A 14,610-nucleotide genomic window follows, 5' to 3' on the forward strand; every position below is an offset into this window, starting at 1 on the left:
GTTTCAATTTATTAGTATGATTTTGACTTAACACAAAATATAAGAAAAAAAAAGAATTTTTTTGAGTCTTGTAATTTTAAATTAAAGATATGTTGAATGCATAAAAATATCTTTTAATCTCGTGGTCTTAAATATGTCATATGAGAAGTTAAGATAAATCACTATATATTTAAAATTTTAGTAAATAATATACACATTAAATTTAAAATTCAATTATTAACAATTAGGGATCGTTTGGTAGCTAGTTAGAATTATGCAGATATTAGTAATGTAGGTAGTAATTATGAGTGAATCTAAGTATTGATTTATACATTTATTATCCATGTATTAGTTATTCCACTTTCTATCAGGTATAAAATAATATATGTATTCCCTCGTAAGTCATAACTTATACATGTATTAATTATGCGGGTTTTTTGCAAATCAAACCTCATATCAATTTTATACATGAATAATTTACCTTCTATTTAGCTACCAAACATAATTTTACTTATGCAAAATCTAATACCTCCATAACTCACATTTTAACCATCTACGATACGACCCCTCGAAAACAAGTTTTCCCAAGATTAACCATCTCACCCTCGATGTGGGATAAAAATAACAACAAAAGAAAAAAAAGAAAAAAAATAAATTCATAAGCTTTGTGACCACTCATTTTATGTCCCCTTTATCCAAACATATATGTGGTCAATAATTAACTGGCAATCAAATATCAATATATATATAGCAGAAATAACCACTTCTGTTAATAATTTTCAATTTTAACCCAAAGTTCTTCACTTTCACTTCACTCTATGTATTCTCTGCATTTCCATTTCACAATCAGACCAAAAAACTATGAAATCAACAACAAATTTTCATCAATTTGTTCATGGAAATCGAGTTTCTCGTCTTTGGAATACGTTAAATTCAATTCGAAGAATGAGAATTTTAAAACTTATTATTATAGAAAAGGGGATTTTTTAGGAGGAGATGCAATGGGAGTAGAGAAAAATGTTGGATGTGAAGTGGAAGTTGTTTCGTGGAGAGAACGAAAGATTAAAGCTGAGATTTTGGTGAATGCTGATGTTGATTCTGTTTGGAATGCTCTTACTGATTATGAAAGGCTCGCTGATTTTGTCCCAAATCTTGTTAGCAGGTAATAGCAGCAATGTATGCTTATTTTTCTAATAAATTATAGTACTTGTGTTGTAAAACGGAGTGAGGATTTGAAGCTTATGAGTTTGGGATTTTAGGGGGGAGTTGGAGTGGTTAGTTGCTAGTTGAGACTAAGTTGAGCTTAGGGGTGAAGCTAGGTAGGGTCGAGGGTTTCATCTGAATCCCTTTTGTCAAAAAATTACACTATTTATACATGGTTATTTTTTTCTTTTAATGTGTATATATAGTAGATGTTGCACTTCTTTAGGTTTTTTCGTGTGTTTACTTATTCATATTTTGAACCCATTTAGTGAAAATCATGGCTCTGTCATTGGTTGAGGTGTCTAGATGTGCACTCTCAAAGGTAAAGAGCGTACGGCTTACTTGTCAGTTGAGGCCAAGTTTGAGTGTATGTTTATGCATTATGACTTTTTACATATTAAATGTATTTCTTAAAACAAATGTAGGATTTGAACCAAAACTACTGGTTTTGCCGAACCAGCATCCTACACTCTGCATTCGACCTAGTTACCGAAGGGTGTGACCTAGTGATCAATGAAGTGAATGGAGAACCGTGAAGTCTTATGCTTAAATTAATACAGAGGCACAAAAAATGCTACGTGATTTCTTCCTATAGCCTTGATAGATAGAGTTACCTGGTATCAATATTAGTGAGGAGCTAACAGGTACCTAGCGGAATAGTCAAGTACAGGCAAGCTTGCTCAAACACCACGTTTTGTTTTTCATGAAGTTCGAACTTTGAACATAATCCTCTATGGGTTGTGAGCCATTCACTGGAATCAGAGACATGCCTACAACTTACTGCAATGAGAGTCTGTCTTTGAAACTTTGTTCTTCTAATACGATTTCGGAATAAACACATTCAGTACTAAAAGTAGAGATGGATATCTGCATTGGGCGTCTTTGGAGTTTTTGCTAACATCCATATAATCTTGAAAGTTTTCTGTCTGTCAAATCATCGTGATATTCGTATTGCATATATTTGTGTATGATGATTTAGGAGTATACTTTGCATTACATACTGATGGATGAATTACTTGTTAATCACAGTAGGAGAATTCCTTGTCCACATCCTGGACGTATTTGGTTGGAGCAAAGAGGTATCCAACGATCACTCTATTGGCACATAGAAGCTCGTGTTGTATTGGATCTCCAAGAATTCATCAAATCGGTAAGCATATGAAATCTGTGTGTATGATAGTTCGTCTGATCTGTGACATTCTAATATATGTCTACAGTCCATGCTTGACATTCTAATATATTGCTCTTTTACAAATTTAGAATAATGTTCGCGAGCTCCATTTTTCTATGGTTGACGGTGACTTCAAGAAGTTTGAAGGCAAATGGTCTGTGAGAGTCGGAACAAGGTACAATCTTTATCGAAGGAAACTTTGTTGTTCCTAATTTTCCTTTTATGTTGTCTTCAAGAATAATGTAGAGACCTACAAATGCCTTTTCTTTTCAGGTCTTCAACAGCTATACTAAGTTATGAAGTTAGTGTCATACCAAGGTTCAACTTTCCTGCCATTTTCTTGGAGAGGATTATCAGGTCAGACCTCCCGGTAAATCTTCAAGCGTTGTCCTGTAGAGCTGAAAACAGTTATCAAGGTTATCAGAGTGTTACCAAAGAGGAACCTGGTTCTTACCTTATTTCCACTAAGACAGATATTGATCATGTCATTTCCCACGAAAATAAATCTTCCGGTGAACACTTAAAGGACAAGTTTGTCAAAGCCACTTTTGGCCCATCGACACCAGTTACAAGTGATGTGAGTAACAATTGGGGAATATTTGGGAAAACTTGCAAACTTGACAAGCCATGTGTGGTGGATGAAGTCCATCTCCGAAGATTTGATGGTCTACTGGTAATTAATAGACTGTATACTGTGACTTACCTTTTCCTGTGAAGCTGTATTGTTTTGGTAGTCCCTTTGATAAATTGATTTTGGGGTGAAGGAAAATGGAGGTGTTCATCGTTGCGTTGTTGCTAGTATTACAGTAAAAGCTCCAGTTCGCGAAGTATGGAATGTTTTGACTGCTTATGAAAGTCTTCCTGAGTAAGTTTTCAGGGCTTTCTTCTAATATAATTTCTGGCTTGGTCATCATACTAATGGTAATTCATTCCAAATTGTTGCAGGATAGTTCCAAATTTAGCAATCAGTAAGATCTTATCACGAGACAACAACAAAGTTCGCATTCTTCAGGTAAATGACGATGAATAATTTTGGGGGCAACTGTGAAATGAATACGTTGTGTATTGCAACGAGATATGTTTCTCTAATATTAGGTGATGCTTCTACTTGTCCATTTCCAGGAAGGATGCAAGGGTCTTCTATACATGGTACTCCATGCACGTGTCGTCCTAGACTTATCTGAACTCATAGTACAAGAAATTAGCTTTGAGCAGGTGGAAGGAGATTTCGATTCTTTTGAAGGAAAATGGATCTTAGAGCAATTAGGCAGTCATCATACTCTATTGAAGTATAGTGTGGAGTCAAAAATGCACAAGAATTCATTTCTTTCCGAAGCAATTATGGAAGAGGTTTGTATCCATGTATACTCTCTTCATCATCCACTTACCATCGAAAGTTATGTTTAGTGGATCTTGAGCCTAACTCGCGTAAGTGAAGACAATAAATCTGCAGAAAATATTACAAATTAGAATGCCTTATGTGATTTCTTCTGCTTTTATTCTGTCATTTTCAGGTCATATATGAGGACCTTCCCTCAAACTTATGTGCAATCCGAGATTACATTGAGGAACGAGAGACTGAGAAACCTCTTGAGAAATTTAACCATGATGAATTTCGAGAGGCATCGGTTAGTTCATCAATGAAGGATTCATCTGTTTATTATGATAGGCAAGCTGGGCAGAATTCAGATAGTAGTAGTTTACATTCACCTAGACAAAGGCCGAAAGTTCCAGGGTTGCAGAGGGATATTGAAGTTCTTAAAGCTGAGCTCTTGGCTTTTATCTCCGAACATGGACAAGAAGGATTTATGCCTATGAGAAAGCAACTCAGGAAACATGGAAGAGTGGATATTGAGAAGGCGATTACACGTATGGGAGGTTTTAGAAGAATTTCTTCATTGATGAATCTATCTCTTGCTTACAAACACCGCAAACCAAAAGGTTATTGGGATAGCTTGGAAAATTTACAAGAGGAGGTTAGTTAACAGTTCTTCGTACGTATTATCAACTTCTCATTTCTTGCAAAAGCTATGAATACATGCAAAAAGGAAACCAGCTTAAGATACTGACCAATGCAGGAAAAAATCGAGTTTTAGAAGATGTAACCAACCTTCTTGTTGCATTTCATATTTTCTTGATTATTTTGATTAAGCTTGGAAATGATCTGCAATTTTTCAGATCAGTCGTTTCCAGAAGAACTGGGGAATGGATCTATCGTATATGCCTAGTAGAAAGTCCTTTGAACGTGCAGGTATGGAACTAGATCACACGATTTTGTTCCTTTTTTGGTATAATTCACTCCTTCCCACTCACTGTCTACAAAAATGGAAGAAATAAGAGTGAAGGTTAAAAGCATTCCTGAAGTATCTCTTTTTTCGAGTTTCCTACCTGAATTATCACCATCTTTTTATCAAAACACACCTCCACTATCAATTACCAGAACGATTTTTCTATACAAGAAAAAACAACCATCTTTCCTTTCTAGTAGCCACTTACAAAATGAATGGAAAACTGAATAAGAAAATGTGCTACTTCCAAGCTCAATCAAAATAATTAAGATCAGCAAACTACATCACTCTGTAATTTTGATGAGTACCAAACCTCATAGGGTTTCATAGTTTTGGTTATGGTACTACTTCCTCCGTCCTATTTTATATGAAGGTGTTTGACCAGACAAAGAGTTTAAAGTGAAAAAAAGAAAACTTCTGAAACTTACGGCCTAAAATAAGACATAAACTTTTGTTGTAAGAGTAAATGAGAAGTTTGAAGCTAAATTGTTATTTAAATAAAAAAATATGTCTTTCTTTTTGGGACTGACTAAAAAGAAAAGAGTGTCACGGACGTAGGGAGTACGTGTTTTGAAAGTGTAACTCAGCTTGAGGAAGTTCGATGGTCCCAGATCAACAATGGTGGTTGACATTGGGACAATCAGATATGTGGATCCCATCTGTGTGCCACAAGACACGATGTTTCTCAGGCCTAGAGTTGCTCTAGTTCTTTTCCTCACAAATAGTGCTGATTATTTCAAGTTATCTCCTACAGGTCGATATGATATTGCTCGTGCGTTAGAAAAATGGGGTGGCCTTCATGAAGTTTCGCGTCTTCTATCACTTAAGGTAAGGCATCCTAACAGACAAGCAAGCCTTGCCAAAGAGAAGAAAGTTGAATTGTTAGCTAATGATGTAAATTGTGAAACGACATCGTCTAAACCTTTTGTTGCACAAGATGCAAAAAAATGGCTCATGAAACTCAAGGACTTGGACATAAATTGGGTGGAATGAGTATTGAATTTTGTTTCACTATACTTCTATTCTGGAAGCATGACAACAGCTAATTGTATCAAGTGTACATATATCAATCAAATTTGTTTCAATTCCAAACTAGTTCGAGTTACCTTCTGCTTTGTGCTTATATAACTGAAAAATAGACTCACTTTGGATGCTTAGTCGAAGTTAGTTTTCATCATCTGCTTCAGCTTCTGGATATTGACAGATAGACGATATAGACCATCGTTCTTCATGTCATTGCTGCTGCATAAAAAATGAATGCAGAACAAATCATTTTGATTGAAGGCTATCAGGTACTATATATACATTATTCCAATGTGTGAATAGTAAAATTATTACTATTATGCAAGGAACCGTAACAACAACAACAAGGTGAGGTCACCTAAACATAGTAAACCACAAATGAGATCAGATGCCAAAAACCAAAGATTACATGAAACATGGAAACAAACAAAAGAATAACAACAACATGCCAGTGTAATCTCACAAGTGGGGTCTGGGGAGCTATGTTATTCGGACTCTTCAAAAGCGCCACAGGGTGTGTGTCAGATCCTCCAAAAGTCATGCATTTTTTGAGTATCCAACACGGGTGAGACTTCATTTTTGGAGAGTCCGAGCAACATAGTTGGGGAGGGTACGGTGTGCATAGACCTTAGCTTACCCCTACCTTGGAAGTTACATAGGTTGTTTCCGATAGACCCTCAACTCTACTTGGAAAAGCATCTCTAAGTTGATCGAAAAAGACATATCGGAGGTGAAGAAATCATTGAAAAATACTCATAATTGAGGAAGCAAACAAAATAGGAAAACTAATAATTGAGGAAGCAAACAAAAGAAGAAGACTAAAAGTCATATGGGAAACTTTGAATTTTGACTATGTAAAGTCATTAGATCCTTTCAATATAACATGCAACAATTTTACATCCCTGATGAATAAAGATAATTGCAACACAAATCTAAATCTTCGTTAAATATAACCGTTTCTTTGAAGATCTAGACAGATTATTACAACTACATTGATTGAATGAAACTTCTCCTGGTAGTCGACTTAATGTTTGATCTACTACACTGATATGAACAATTAAGACTAGGCCAGCTCTAGTACTGATGAATCTACCTCAGTTCTTGTGGGAGAATACAGGTAAGGCTTGGGAGGCATTTGCAAAGAGTCTAGTTTCCCTTCTAACATTTCCACAACCTTGCTCATCGATGGTCGATTTGAGGGATCAGTCTGTATGCACCATAAACTCACCATCACCATCTTTCTTGCACATTCTTTCTCCTCTTCATTCATTATCCCGATTAGTTGAAGCTCTTCATCCAGTTCAATTCGTTGATAGAGCCAATGTGGAAAGTAGATTTCACTCGTGCGATCAACTCCAACATCAACATTTTTTCTTCCTCCAACCATCTCTAGGACCATCATTCCATAGCTATAGACGTCAGACTTGTGAGAGACACCTCCCAAGTTTCTGCAAACAATTTCTGGAGCAATATAACCTATAGTCCCTCGTGCACCTAACATTGACACGATACTCTCCTGTTTCATGCACAGTTTGGCAAGACCAAAATCAGAGATCTTAGGACAAAAATTTTCATCAAAAAGGATATTATGAGGCTTTATATCAAAATGCAAAATCCGAGTGGTACAACCACGATGCAAGTACTCCAATCCTCGAGCAATGCCTAGTGCGACTTTGTACAGTATTGGCCAACCCAATTGACGAACACTGTCAGATCTTTCCTCATAGATAAATTTTTCAAGAGATCCATTTGGCATGAATTCATAAATAAGAGCTCTTTTGTGACCCTCAAAACAAAATCCCACAAGAAAACCAATAGTCCAACTGTAAACAAAACTGCACCTGTGGAAAGCAAAATGAAGTCATGCACCATCAGAGAATATAAATATAACTAATTCTGAATGTCTTATGCACTATCAGGGAAGTATAGTTTTCTTTAGGGACTATGCAAATAGTAGATATCTACAAAAAATGCAGTCAGTTATCAAGGTTTTCAGGAAAAAGAAAGAAAGGAAAACATCACAAGTAGAAAGAATGTCCACTCAACTCCACTATCCATACGTTCTGTAATCTGAAGTACGTGTCTCCTCAATTTTTTGAATTTTTACCACAATGAAGAAGAAAATTTAAATGATATGCATGATTATGCTGAAATAAGAAAGAACCCTGCAGTTAATGGATATTTAACTACCTGCTCCCAGAGTCGGTCCCAACTTGCTTCTAGTCATTTTTGCATCTAAAAAAGAGGAAAAATTCTATGAAATATTATCAATATTTGATACGAAAATGAGAAAGAAATTTATTAAATATGCACTAGACCTTGAGCATTTAGATCATTTTTTTGATGATCATGTGGATTATTTGGATATGAACAATGAAATTTGTTGGTTATATCGGTCTGGCATTGACCTCCGCCATAGTGACATTTGTAACAGTCTGCAGACAGTTTCCATTCTACTGCAAAAGCAGCACTTAACATATTGAACAAACCACCATCATCTGATAGCAAGAGAACCGGCAATCTGATAAGTGAACAGTTGGCAGGAAGATTGCCTGCTCGAACGTCTTCACCATCACCTCCAGGAAGTTTGTAGTATATGCTAAAGCCTTTACAGCCATTGTACATTCTATAACCAGCAAAATGATCTTTCATCTTCTGGGTAATGTTTGGGGTGCTACTATTAGTGCTGTTGCATTTGATGAAGTTGAGAATATTCACTGGGAGGATTTCAAAAGAAATAGAAGAAGAGTTTGGAAGGGAGAAATTTTTGTTAAAAGCCTGGCACTTGTGTTGCCTCAACTTGGCATGAAGCTTGGGGTCCCCGAGAAAAACTGTATAATTAAATGGATTTCCTAAAGCATAGTACGAATCTCCTCCAGGAAGCAGCTGGATTCTCGGATATGGTTTAGCATCACAACCAGATAAGAACATTACTCCACAGTCAGATTGTGTGGAAAGAGAGAAAGGAAAGCTCAGGTCAGTAAGATTTCCACATGAAAAGGACTTTGGACAAGTTGAATCATTTCTGCCCTTTGCCTGAACTAAGTAACTGATCAGAAAAAAGCATATTAAAGAAGTGTAAGTCATATTAAATCCTCCCACTGATCAAGCAAAAGTCTCCTCCTATATCAACAGGAGGAAAAATTATGAATTCAGTTGTTCACAAGTAAAAAACGCGTTTTTAAAAGCATAGTGGATGTGGAAAAGTTGTTAAAACGTATATTAAGGGGCTGTGAGGAAAGACTTGAAGTCATGTAGAAATAACAAAACTACATTTGGCCCATGGGCCAGCTTCGGTCAAGTCTTAAGGGCAGGTTGGCTTTCTTAGGCCGGGCTAAAAGGCCTCGGTCTTTTAAATGGACTAAAAAAAAAGGGAAAATTACGCGGAAAGACAAGCATATACTAGTTAATTAGCTAATATAGCTATAGTTTGAATTAATTACGGCTCACAGCTTAATTTTAGGTTTAATTACGTCACTTGTCCTCTTTTATACATATACAAATACAAATTATACACATACACACACATATCACATATTATCATATTATAAGTGGGAAGAATCTAAGTCAAAAGTTGAATTACCGTTTTACCCCTAAACTAAATAAAAAAGTTATAAAAATACATTAAATAATTATTAAATAAAAAACTGAAAAGATTCATACTATTGACTCTTTCAAAATAGAAAGTTCAACAGTCTTCATCCCAAAAATAAGAAAGCAGTGAACCTCTTGGCTCAACCAATGCTGTCACATAGGGGTGTACATGATCGGGTTGGTTCAGGTTTTTCAAATATCAAGCCAAACCATTTGTGTAAATTTTTTAAACCAAACCAAACTAATAAAATTCGGATTTTTTTCGGGTTTTTCAACCTCGGATTGGTTCGGGTTTTTCAAATACTAAACCAAACCATTGTGTCGAATTTTTAAATTTATAAATCAAACCAAACTAATAAACCTCGGATTTTTTCAGACTTTTGGATTTTTTCGGTGAAGTTTGCATACAAACATATAATTAACTTGTGCTCCAAATATTTCTTTAGTCCAGCCAAAATATAATTATCTAAGGTGTTTCTTAAAAAATAACACAAAATATGAGATGAGTACTGATGACACTAAAATATTCAATAAAAAATAATAATGAAATCATCATATAAAATAAATATTGCAAAGTCATAATGAAAATGATCATAAAAGAACCAAATCATGCTAAAATAAGTTTAATAAGTAGTAGTTACATTACTAAATATTTAAGGAAAATTAAAATTAAACTATATTATTTTAATTGTACTAAACCAATGTAAAAACTAAAGAACAAATATTCAATATTATTGTCATTCTTAGTGTTGAATTGTATTTTTTTTTTTTGCATTAGTATTAATTTGATTTTGATTTAAGTTTTTATTATAATTATCAACATCTTTGAACTATAATCTTTATTGGACCATTCCGAATTCTAAGTTTTAAACTTGAAATAATATATTAAAAGATAAAAACTATGAAATAGTATAAGAAATATTTTAAAATTATATAAAAGTAAATATTTTTATGTATAAAATAAAATTTTAAAATTACATATATAATGTCGGATTGGTTTGGTCTCGGGTTGGTTTTTTTTAGTTAAAACCAAACCAACCCAAATATAGTCGGGTTTTTTTTCCAATACCAAACCAAGTCAAACCGAACCACTAGTCGGATTTTTTTTCCGGTTTAACTCGATTTGCGATTTGGTTCGATTTTCGGTTTGATTTTGTACACCCCTACCTACTGTCACCTTTGGGAGGTTTGGAGTAGTAACATGATTGACAGGTAAACTTTTTTTATTTTTGTTTAGATCTATTAAAAGTCTCAAATGATCACAAGTTTTGTTCAGTGATAAGAAGTTATTTTCTTTCAGTGCCCAACAACATGTTCACATTTCTTTATTTTGGTCGTTTTGGGATGTCGTATGTCTACTCTGTTTTATTTTATTTTCTTGGGTTTTTATGATTGTGAATAATCCCTTGTAGGAGTACTATTTTGTTCATAAAATTCTTGTGTTTATCTCAATGATGTATTAACAAATAATAATTAGTAATTCACTTTTAAGTGAGCTTACAATCACTTTAATATAATTACTTTTTTTTATTACTCCTGGTATTTGATCATTGCTTATTATATATGTATTTGTCAATATATGTTATTTCTTAAATTTCTATTACTCTCCAAACCTTACTTTGTGAGATTATATAAGCAATACAAATGTGTTTGAGCACTCAAAGAAGTACTATTCAATTGTATTGTTTATATAATTTGACAAAAATGAGATTTGGAGAGTAATATAAATATAAGAAATACGAGTAACAGATATTAACAAATATATATATAAAAGCAATGATTGAATACCATGAGTATCAGTACTCAAAGAACTATTATTCAATTGCTGAAAATCATATTCCTCGAGAGAATAAGCATATGACAATGAATGATTCAATACTATTTATTCCTTCCCAAGAATTAGGTACACTAATTACTCAAAATTATGTTGTTGTTTTTTTTCTCCATTTTTTTCTTTTCCTCTTCTTTATTTAATTTAAAAATATGTAAGATATTTATATTTCTTTGGGATAGGGGTCTAAAAAATACCTCAACTTTGGTCGAATTTGTTGTTGCGATACTAAACTTTCATGAGGACCTATTACCTCCCTAGACTATTTAGTACCGTATTTTTTACCCCCTGAACTATTTAATAGCGTATTTTAAATGTATATATGTTCCCAACGTGGACACATTACTATTTATAATTTTGCATTATTTTTTATGTTCACGTGGGCAAATATATATGTTTAAAATACGGTATTAAATAGTTTAGGGAGGTAATAGGTCCTCATAAAAGTTTAGTATTGCAATAGCAAACACATATGTATACCAATTACATATATATAATTATTTGACAGATATACATATACAATTTGCCTCTCTCCACTCTCTGCCCTCCCTCGCTCGCCACTCTCCTCCAGTGGCGGATCCAGGATGTTCGCTAAGGGGGTTCAAAGTATAAAGTAATAAATACGTGAGATGGGAAAGAAAAATATTAATCTTAACTCGGTAAATTTAACTTGTCTTGTTATGCCGCGTTTAGGTTCTTCTTACTTTTTACCCTGCTCCATCGAGTTTTTCTTTTCAAATTCTTGTGCTTCTTTTTTCTTTTAAGTTTTGTCATGTTTTATTTTATTTTGATTTTTTTATTAAAAAAATTCTGAATTAGTGCCCTTTCAATCATATGTTACTATAAAAATCACCAAGATTTTTTAAAGGGGTAAAAATTGACATATTTAGAAAATAAATAAATGACATCTATCTTTTTTTTTAGTTCAATTAATTCAATTTACTAGGTTAGTCATTTGTAAAAAAATAAATGATCAATAAATCAAATAAGATTAGTTTAATTTTCATCTCCTTAGAATAAATTTGTTCTAAAAATTCAATGAAATTAAAGAAAGAAAATTAAATTAAATAGATTTTGTTTTAAAAACTATTCATAATTTTAATATTTCTTCGTTCGGGTAAATTTAATTTTACTTTATTTTATATAAAAAAAAATTCTAACTCAATTTAAAATTTAATAAAAATTTATCGTTTCTTCAACTTAGTACACATAAAGAGAACTATGTAGAAACAAAATGAAAAATATAAATAAGAAGAATCTAAAAGAAAAAATTACAAAGAATGTAGGCTAATAAATTTAAACAAAAGACAAAATTGAAAAACAAAATAGCATAAAAAGAAAATAATGAAAAATAAAAAGGATAAAGCTTCATATTGAACCAATGATGTCTTTTCATTTGTTTGGGAATCTGGGCCCAAAACTTTTCAGCCCTTTTAAAACATAAAAAAAAAGATGAAAAACACTATTGCGCCTGATGAGATTTGAACTCAGTCCTTCCAGGCGGAACTTGAACCCCTTGACCATTCCGCTATCCTTCTCTTTAGTGTTGAGGGGGGTCAATTTAATTAATATACCCATAAAACCAGAATTTGACCTTAAATATACAGTGTAATTTTTCCGCGAGGGGGTTCGGGTGACCCCCCTCGGTTCCATGTAGCTCCGCCCCTGCTCTCCTCTCTATAACATGTAGCTACAAATCGTAATTAGGAAACTATATCTATGGAGCGTAATTAAGCTATTTTTGAGTGGCTATATGCGAAAGTTCCCCAAAAATTACGTGTTTTGAAAGTGTAACTCATCTTGAGGCAGTTCGATGGTCCCGGTCCAACAATGGTGGTTGACATTGGGACAGTCAGATATGTGGATTCCATCTGTGTGCCACAAGACAAATGTTTCCCAGGCCTAGAGTTGCTCTAGTTCTTTACCTCACAAATAGGGCTGATTATTTCAAGTCATCTCCTACAGGTCGATATGATATTGCTCGTGCGTTAGAAAAATGGGGTGGCCTTCATGAAGTTTCGCGTCTTCTGTCACTTAAGGTAAGGCATCCTAACAGACAAGCAAACCTAGCCAAAGAGAAAAAAGGTGAATTATTAGCTAATGATGTAAGTTGTGAAACGACATTGTCTAAACCTTTTGTTGCACAAGATGCAAAGAAATGGCTCATGAAACTCAAGGACTTGGACATAAATTGGGTGGAATGAGTATTGAATTTTGTTTCACTATACTTATCTTCTAAAAGCATGACAACATCTAATTGTATCAAGTGTACATATATCAATCAAATTTGTTTCAATTCCAAACTAGTTCGAGTTACCTTCTGCTTTATGCTTTTGTAACTGAAAAATAGACTCACTTTCAATGACTTAGTCGAAGTTAGTTTTCATCATCTGCTTCAGCTTCTGGATATTAACAGATAGACGATATAGACCATCGTTCTTCATGTCTTTGCTGCTGCATAAAAAATGAATGCAGAACAAATCATTTTGATTGAAGGCTATCAGGTACTATATATACATTATGCCAATGTGTGAATAGTAAAATTATTACTATTATGCAAGGAACCGTAACAACAACAAGAAGGTGAGGTCACCTAAACATAGTAAACCGCAAATGAGATCAGATGCCAAAAACCAAAGATTATATGAAACATGGAAACAAACAAAAGAATAACAACAACATGCCAGTGTAATCTCACAAGTGGGGTCTGGGGAGCTATGTTACTTGGACTCTTCAAAAGCGCCACAGGGTGTGTGTCGGATCCTCCAAAAGTCATGCATCTCTAAGTTGATCGAAAAAGACATATCGGAGGTGAAGAAATCATGGAAAAATACTCATAATTGAGGAAGCAAACAAAAGAGGAAAACTAATAATTGAGGAAACAAACAAAAGAAGAAGACTAAAAGTCATATGGGAAACTTTGAATTTTGACTATGTAAAGTCATTAGATCCTTTCAATATAACATGTAACAATTTTACATCCCTGATGAATAAAGATAATTGCAACACAAATCTAAATCTTCGTTAAATATAACTGTTTCTTTGAAGATCTAGACAGATTATTACAACTACATTGATTGAACGAAACTTCTCCTGGTAATCGACTTAATGTTTGATCTACTACACTGATATGAACAATTAAGACTGGGCCAGCTCTAGTACTGATAAATCTACCTCAGTTCTTGTGGGAGAATATAGGTAAGGCTTGGGAGGCATTTGCAAAGAGTCTAGTTTCCCTTCTAACATTTCCACAACCTTGCTCATCGATGGTCGATTTGAGGGATCAGTCTGTATGCACCATAAACTTCCTGGTAGTCGACTTAATGTTTTATCTACTACACTGACATGAACAATTAAGACTAGGCCAGCTCTAGTACTGATGAAGCTACCTCAGTTCCTGTGGGAGAATACAGGTAAGGCTTGGGAGGCATTTGCAAAGAGTCTAGTTTCCCTTCTAACATTTCCACAACCTTGCTCATCGATGGTCGATTTGAGGGATCAGTCTGTATGCACCATAAACT

At 34.0% G+C, this 14,610-nt stretch overlaps 3 protein-coding genes across 4 annotated transcripts in view; 1 reads left to right on the plus strand and 2 right to left on the minus strand.

The window, feature by feature from the left end:
* The first annotated feature begins 742 nt into the window (after nucleotides 1-742).
* On the plus strand, nucleotides 743-5,746 carry LOC102584245 (uncharacterized). 2 transcript variants are annotated; one of them, XM_015307260.1, is made up of 10 exons: nucleotides 743-1,141; nucleotides 2,212-2,332; nucleotides 2,443-2,528; nucleotides 2,627-3,026; nucleotides 3,118-3,218; nucleotides 3,299-3,365; nucleotides 3,476-3,703; nucleotides 3,868-4,329; nucleotides 4,532-4,604; nucleotides 5,396-5,746. In XM_015307260.1, the coding sequence occupies exons 1-10, from the start codon at nucleotides 798-800 to the stop codon at nucleotides 5,632-5,634; spliced, it is 2,121 nt and encodes a 706-aa protein (XP_015162746.1). In that variant the 5' UTR covers nucleotides 743-797; the 3' UTR covers nucleotides 5,635-5,746. The 2 variants fall into 2 exon arrangements, with proteins under 2 accessions (XP_015162746.1, XP_015162747.1); XM_015307261.1 differs by having other exon boundaries at nucleotides 2,215-2,332.
* A 981-nt stretch (nucleotides 5,747-6,727) lies between these two features.
* On the minus strand, nucleotides 6,728-8,907 carry LOC107060000 (uncharacterized). Its single transcript, XM_015307225.1, has 4 exons — nucleotides 7,983-8,907; nucleotides 7,855-7,899; nucleotides 7,357-7,505; nucleotides 6,728-7,180 (listed from the first exon to the last, which is right to left on the minus strand). Exons 1-4 carry the CDS (start codon nucleotides 8,749-8,751, stop codon nucleotides 6,728-6,730), a joined length of 1,416 nt encoding a protein of 471 aa, XP_015162711.1. The 5' UTR covers nucleotides 8,752-8,907.
* Nucleotides 8,908-14,227: 5,320 nt separating this feature from the next.
* Nucleotides 14,228-14,610, minus strand: part of LOC102605607 (probable receptor-like protein kinase At5g39030) — a 2,646-nt gene continuing 2,263 nt past the window's right edge. The window contains exons 5-6 of the mRNA XM_015307226.1: nucleotides 14,479-14,592; nucleotides 14,228-14,377 (exon numbers count right to left, since the gene is read on the minus strand). Of these exons, the coding sequence (XP_015162712.1) occupies nucleotides 14,228-14,377; nucleotides 14,479-14,592 (264 nt within the window). The remainder of the gene's footprint in view (nucleotides 14,378-14,478; nucleotides 14,593-14,610) is intronic.

Source organism: Solanum tuberosum, unplaced genomic scaffold (genome assembly GCF_000226075.1).
Source record: "Solanum tuberosum cultivar DM 1-3 516 R44 unplaced genomic scaffold, SolTub_3.0 scf00051, whole genome shotgun sequence".
Lineage (NCBI taxonomy): Eukaryota > Viridiplantae > Streptophyta > Magnoliopsida > Solanales > Solanaceae > Solanum > Solanum tuberosum.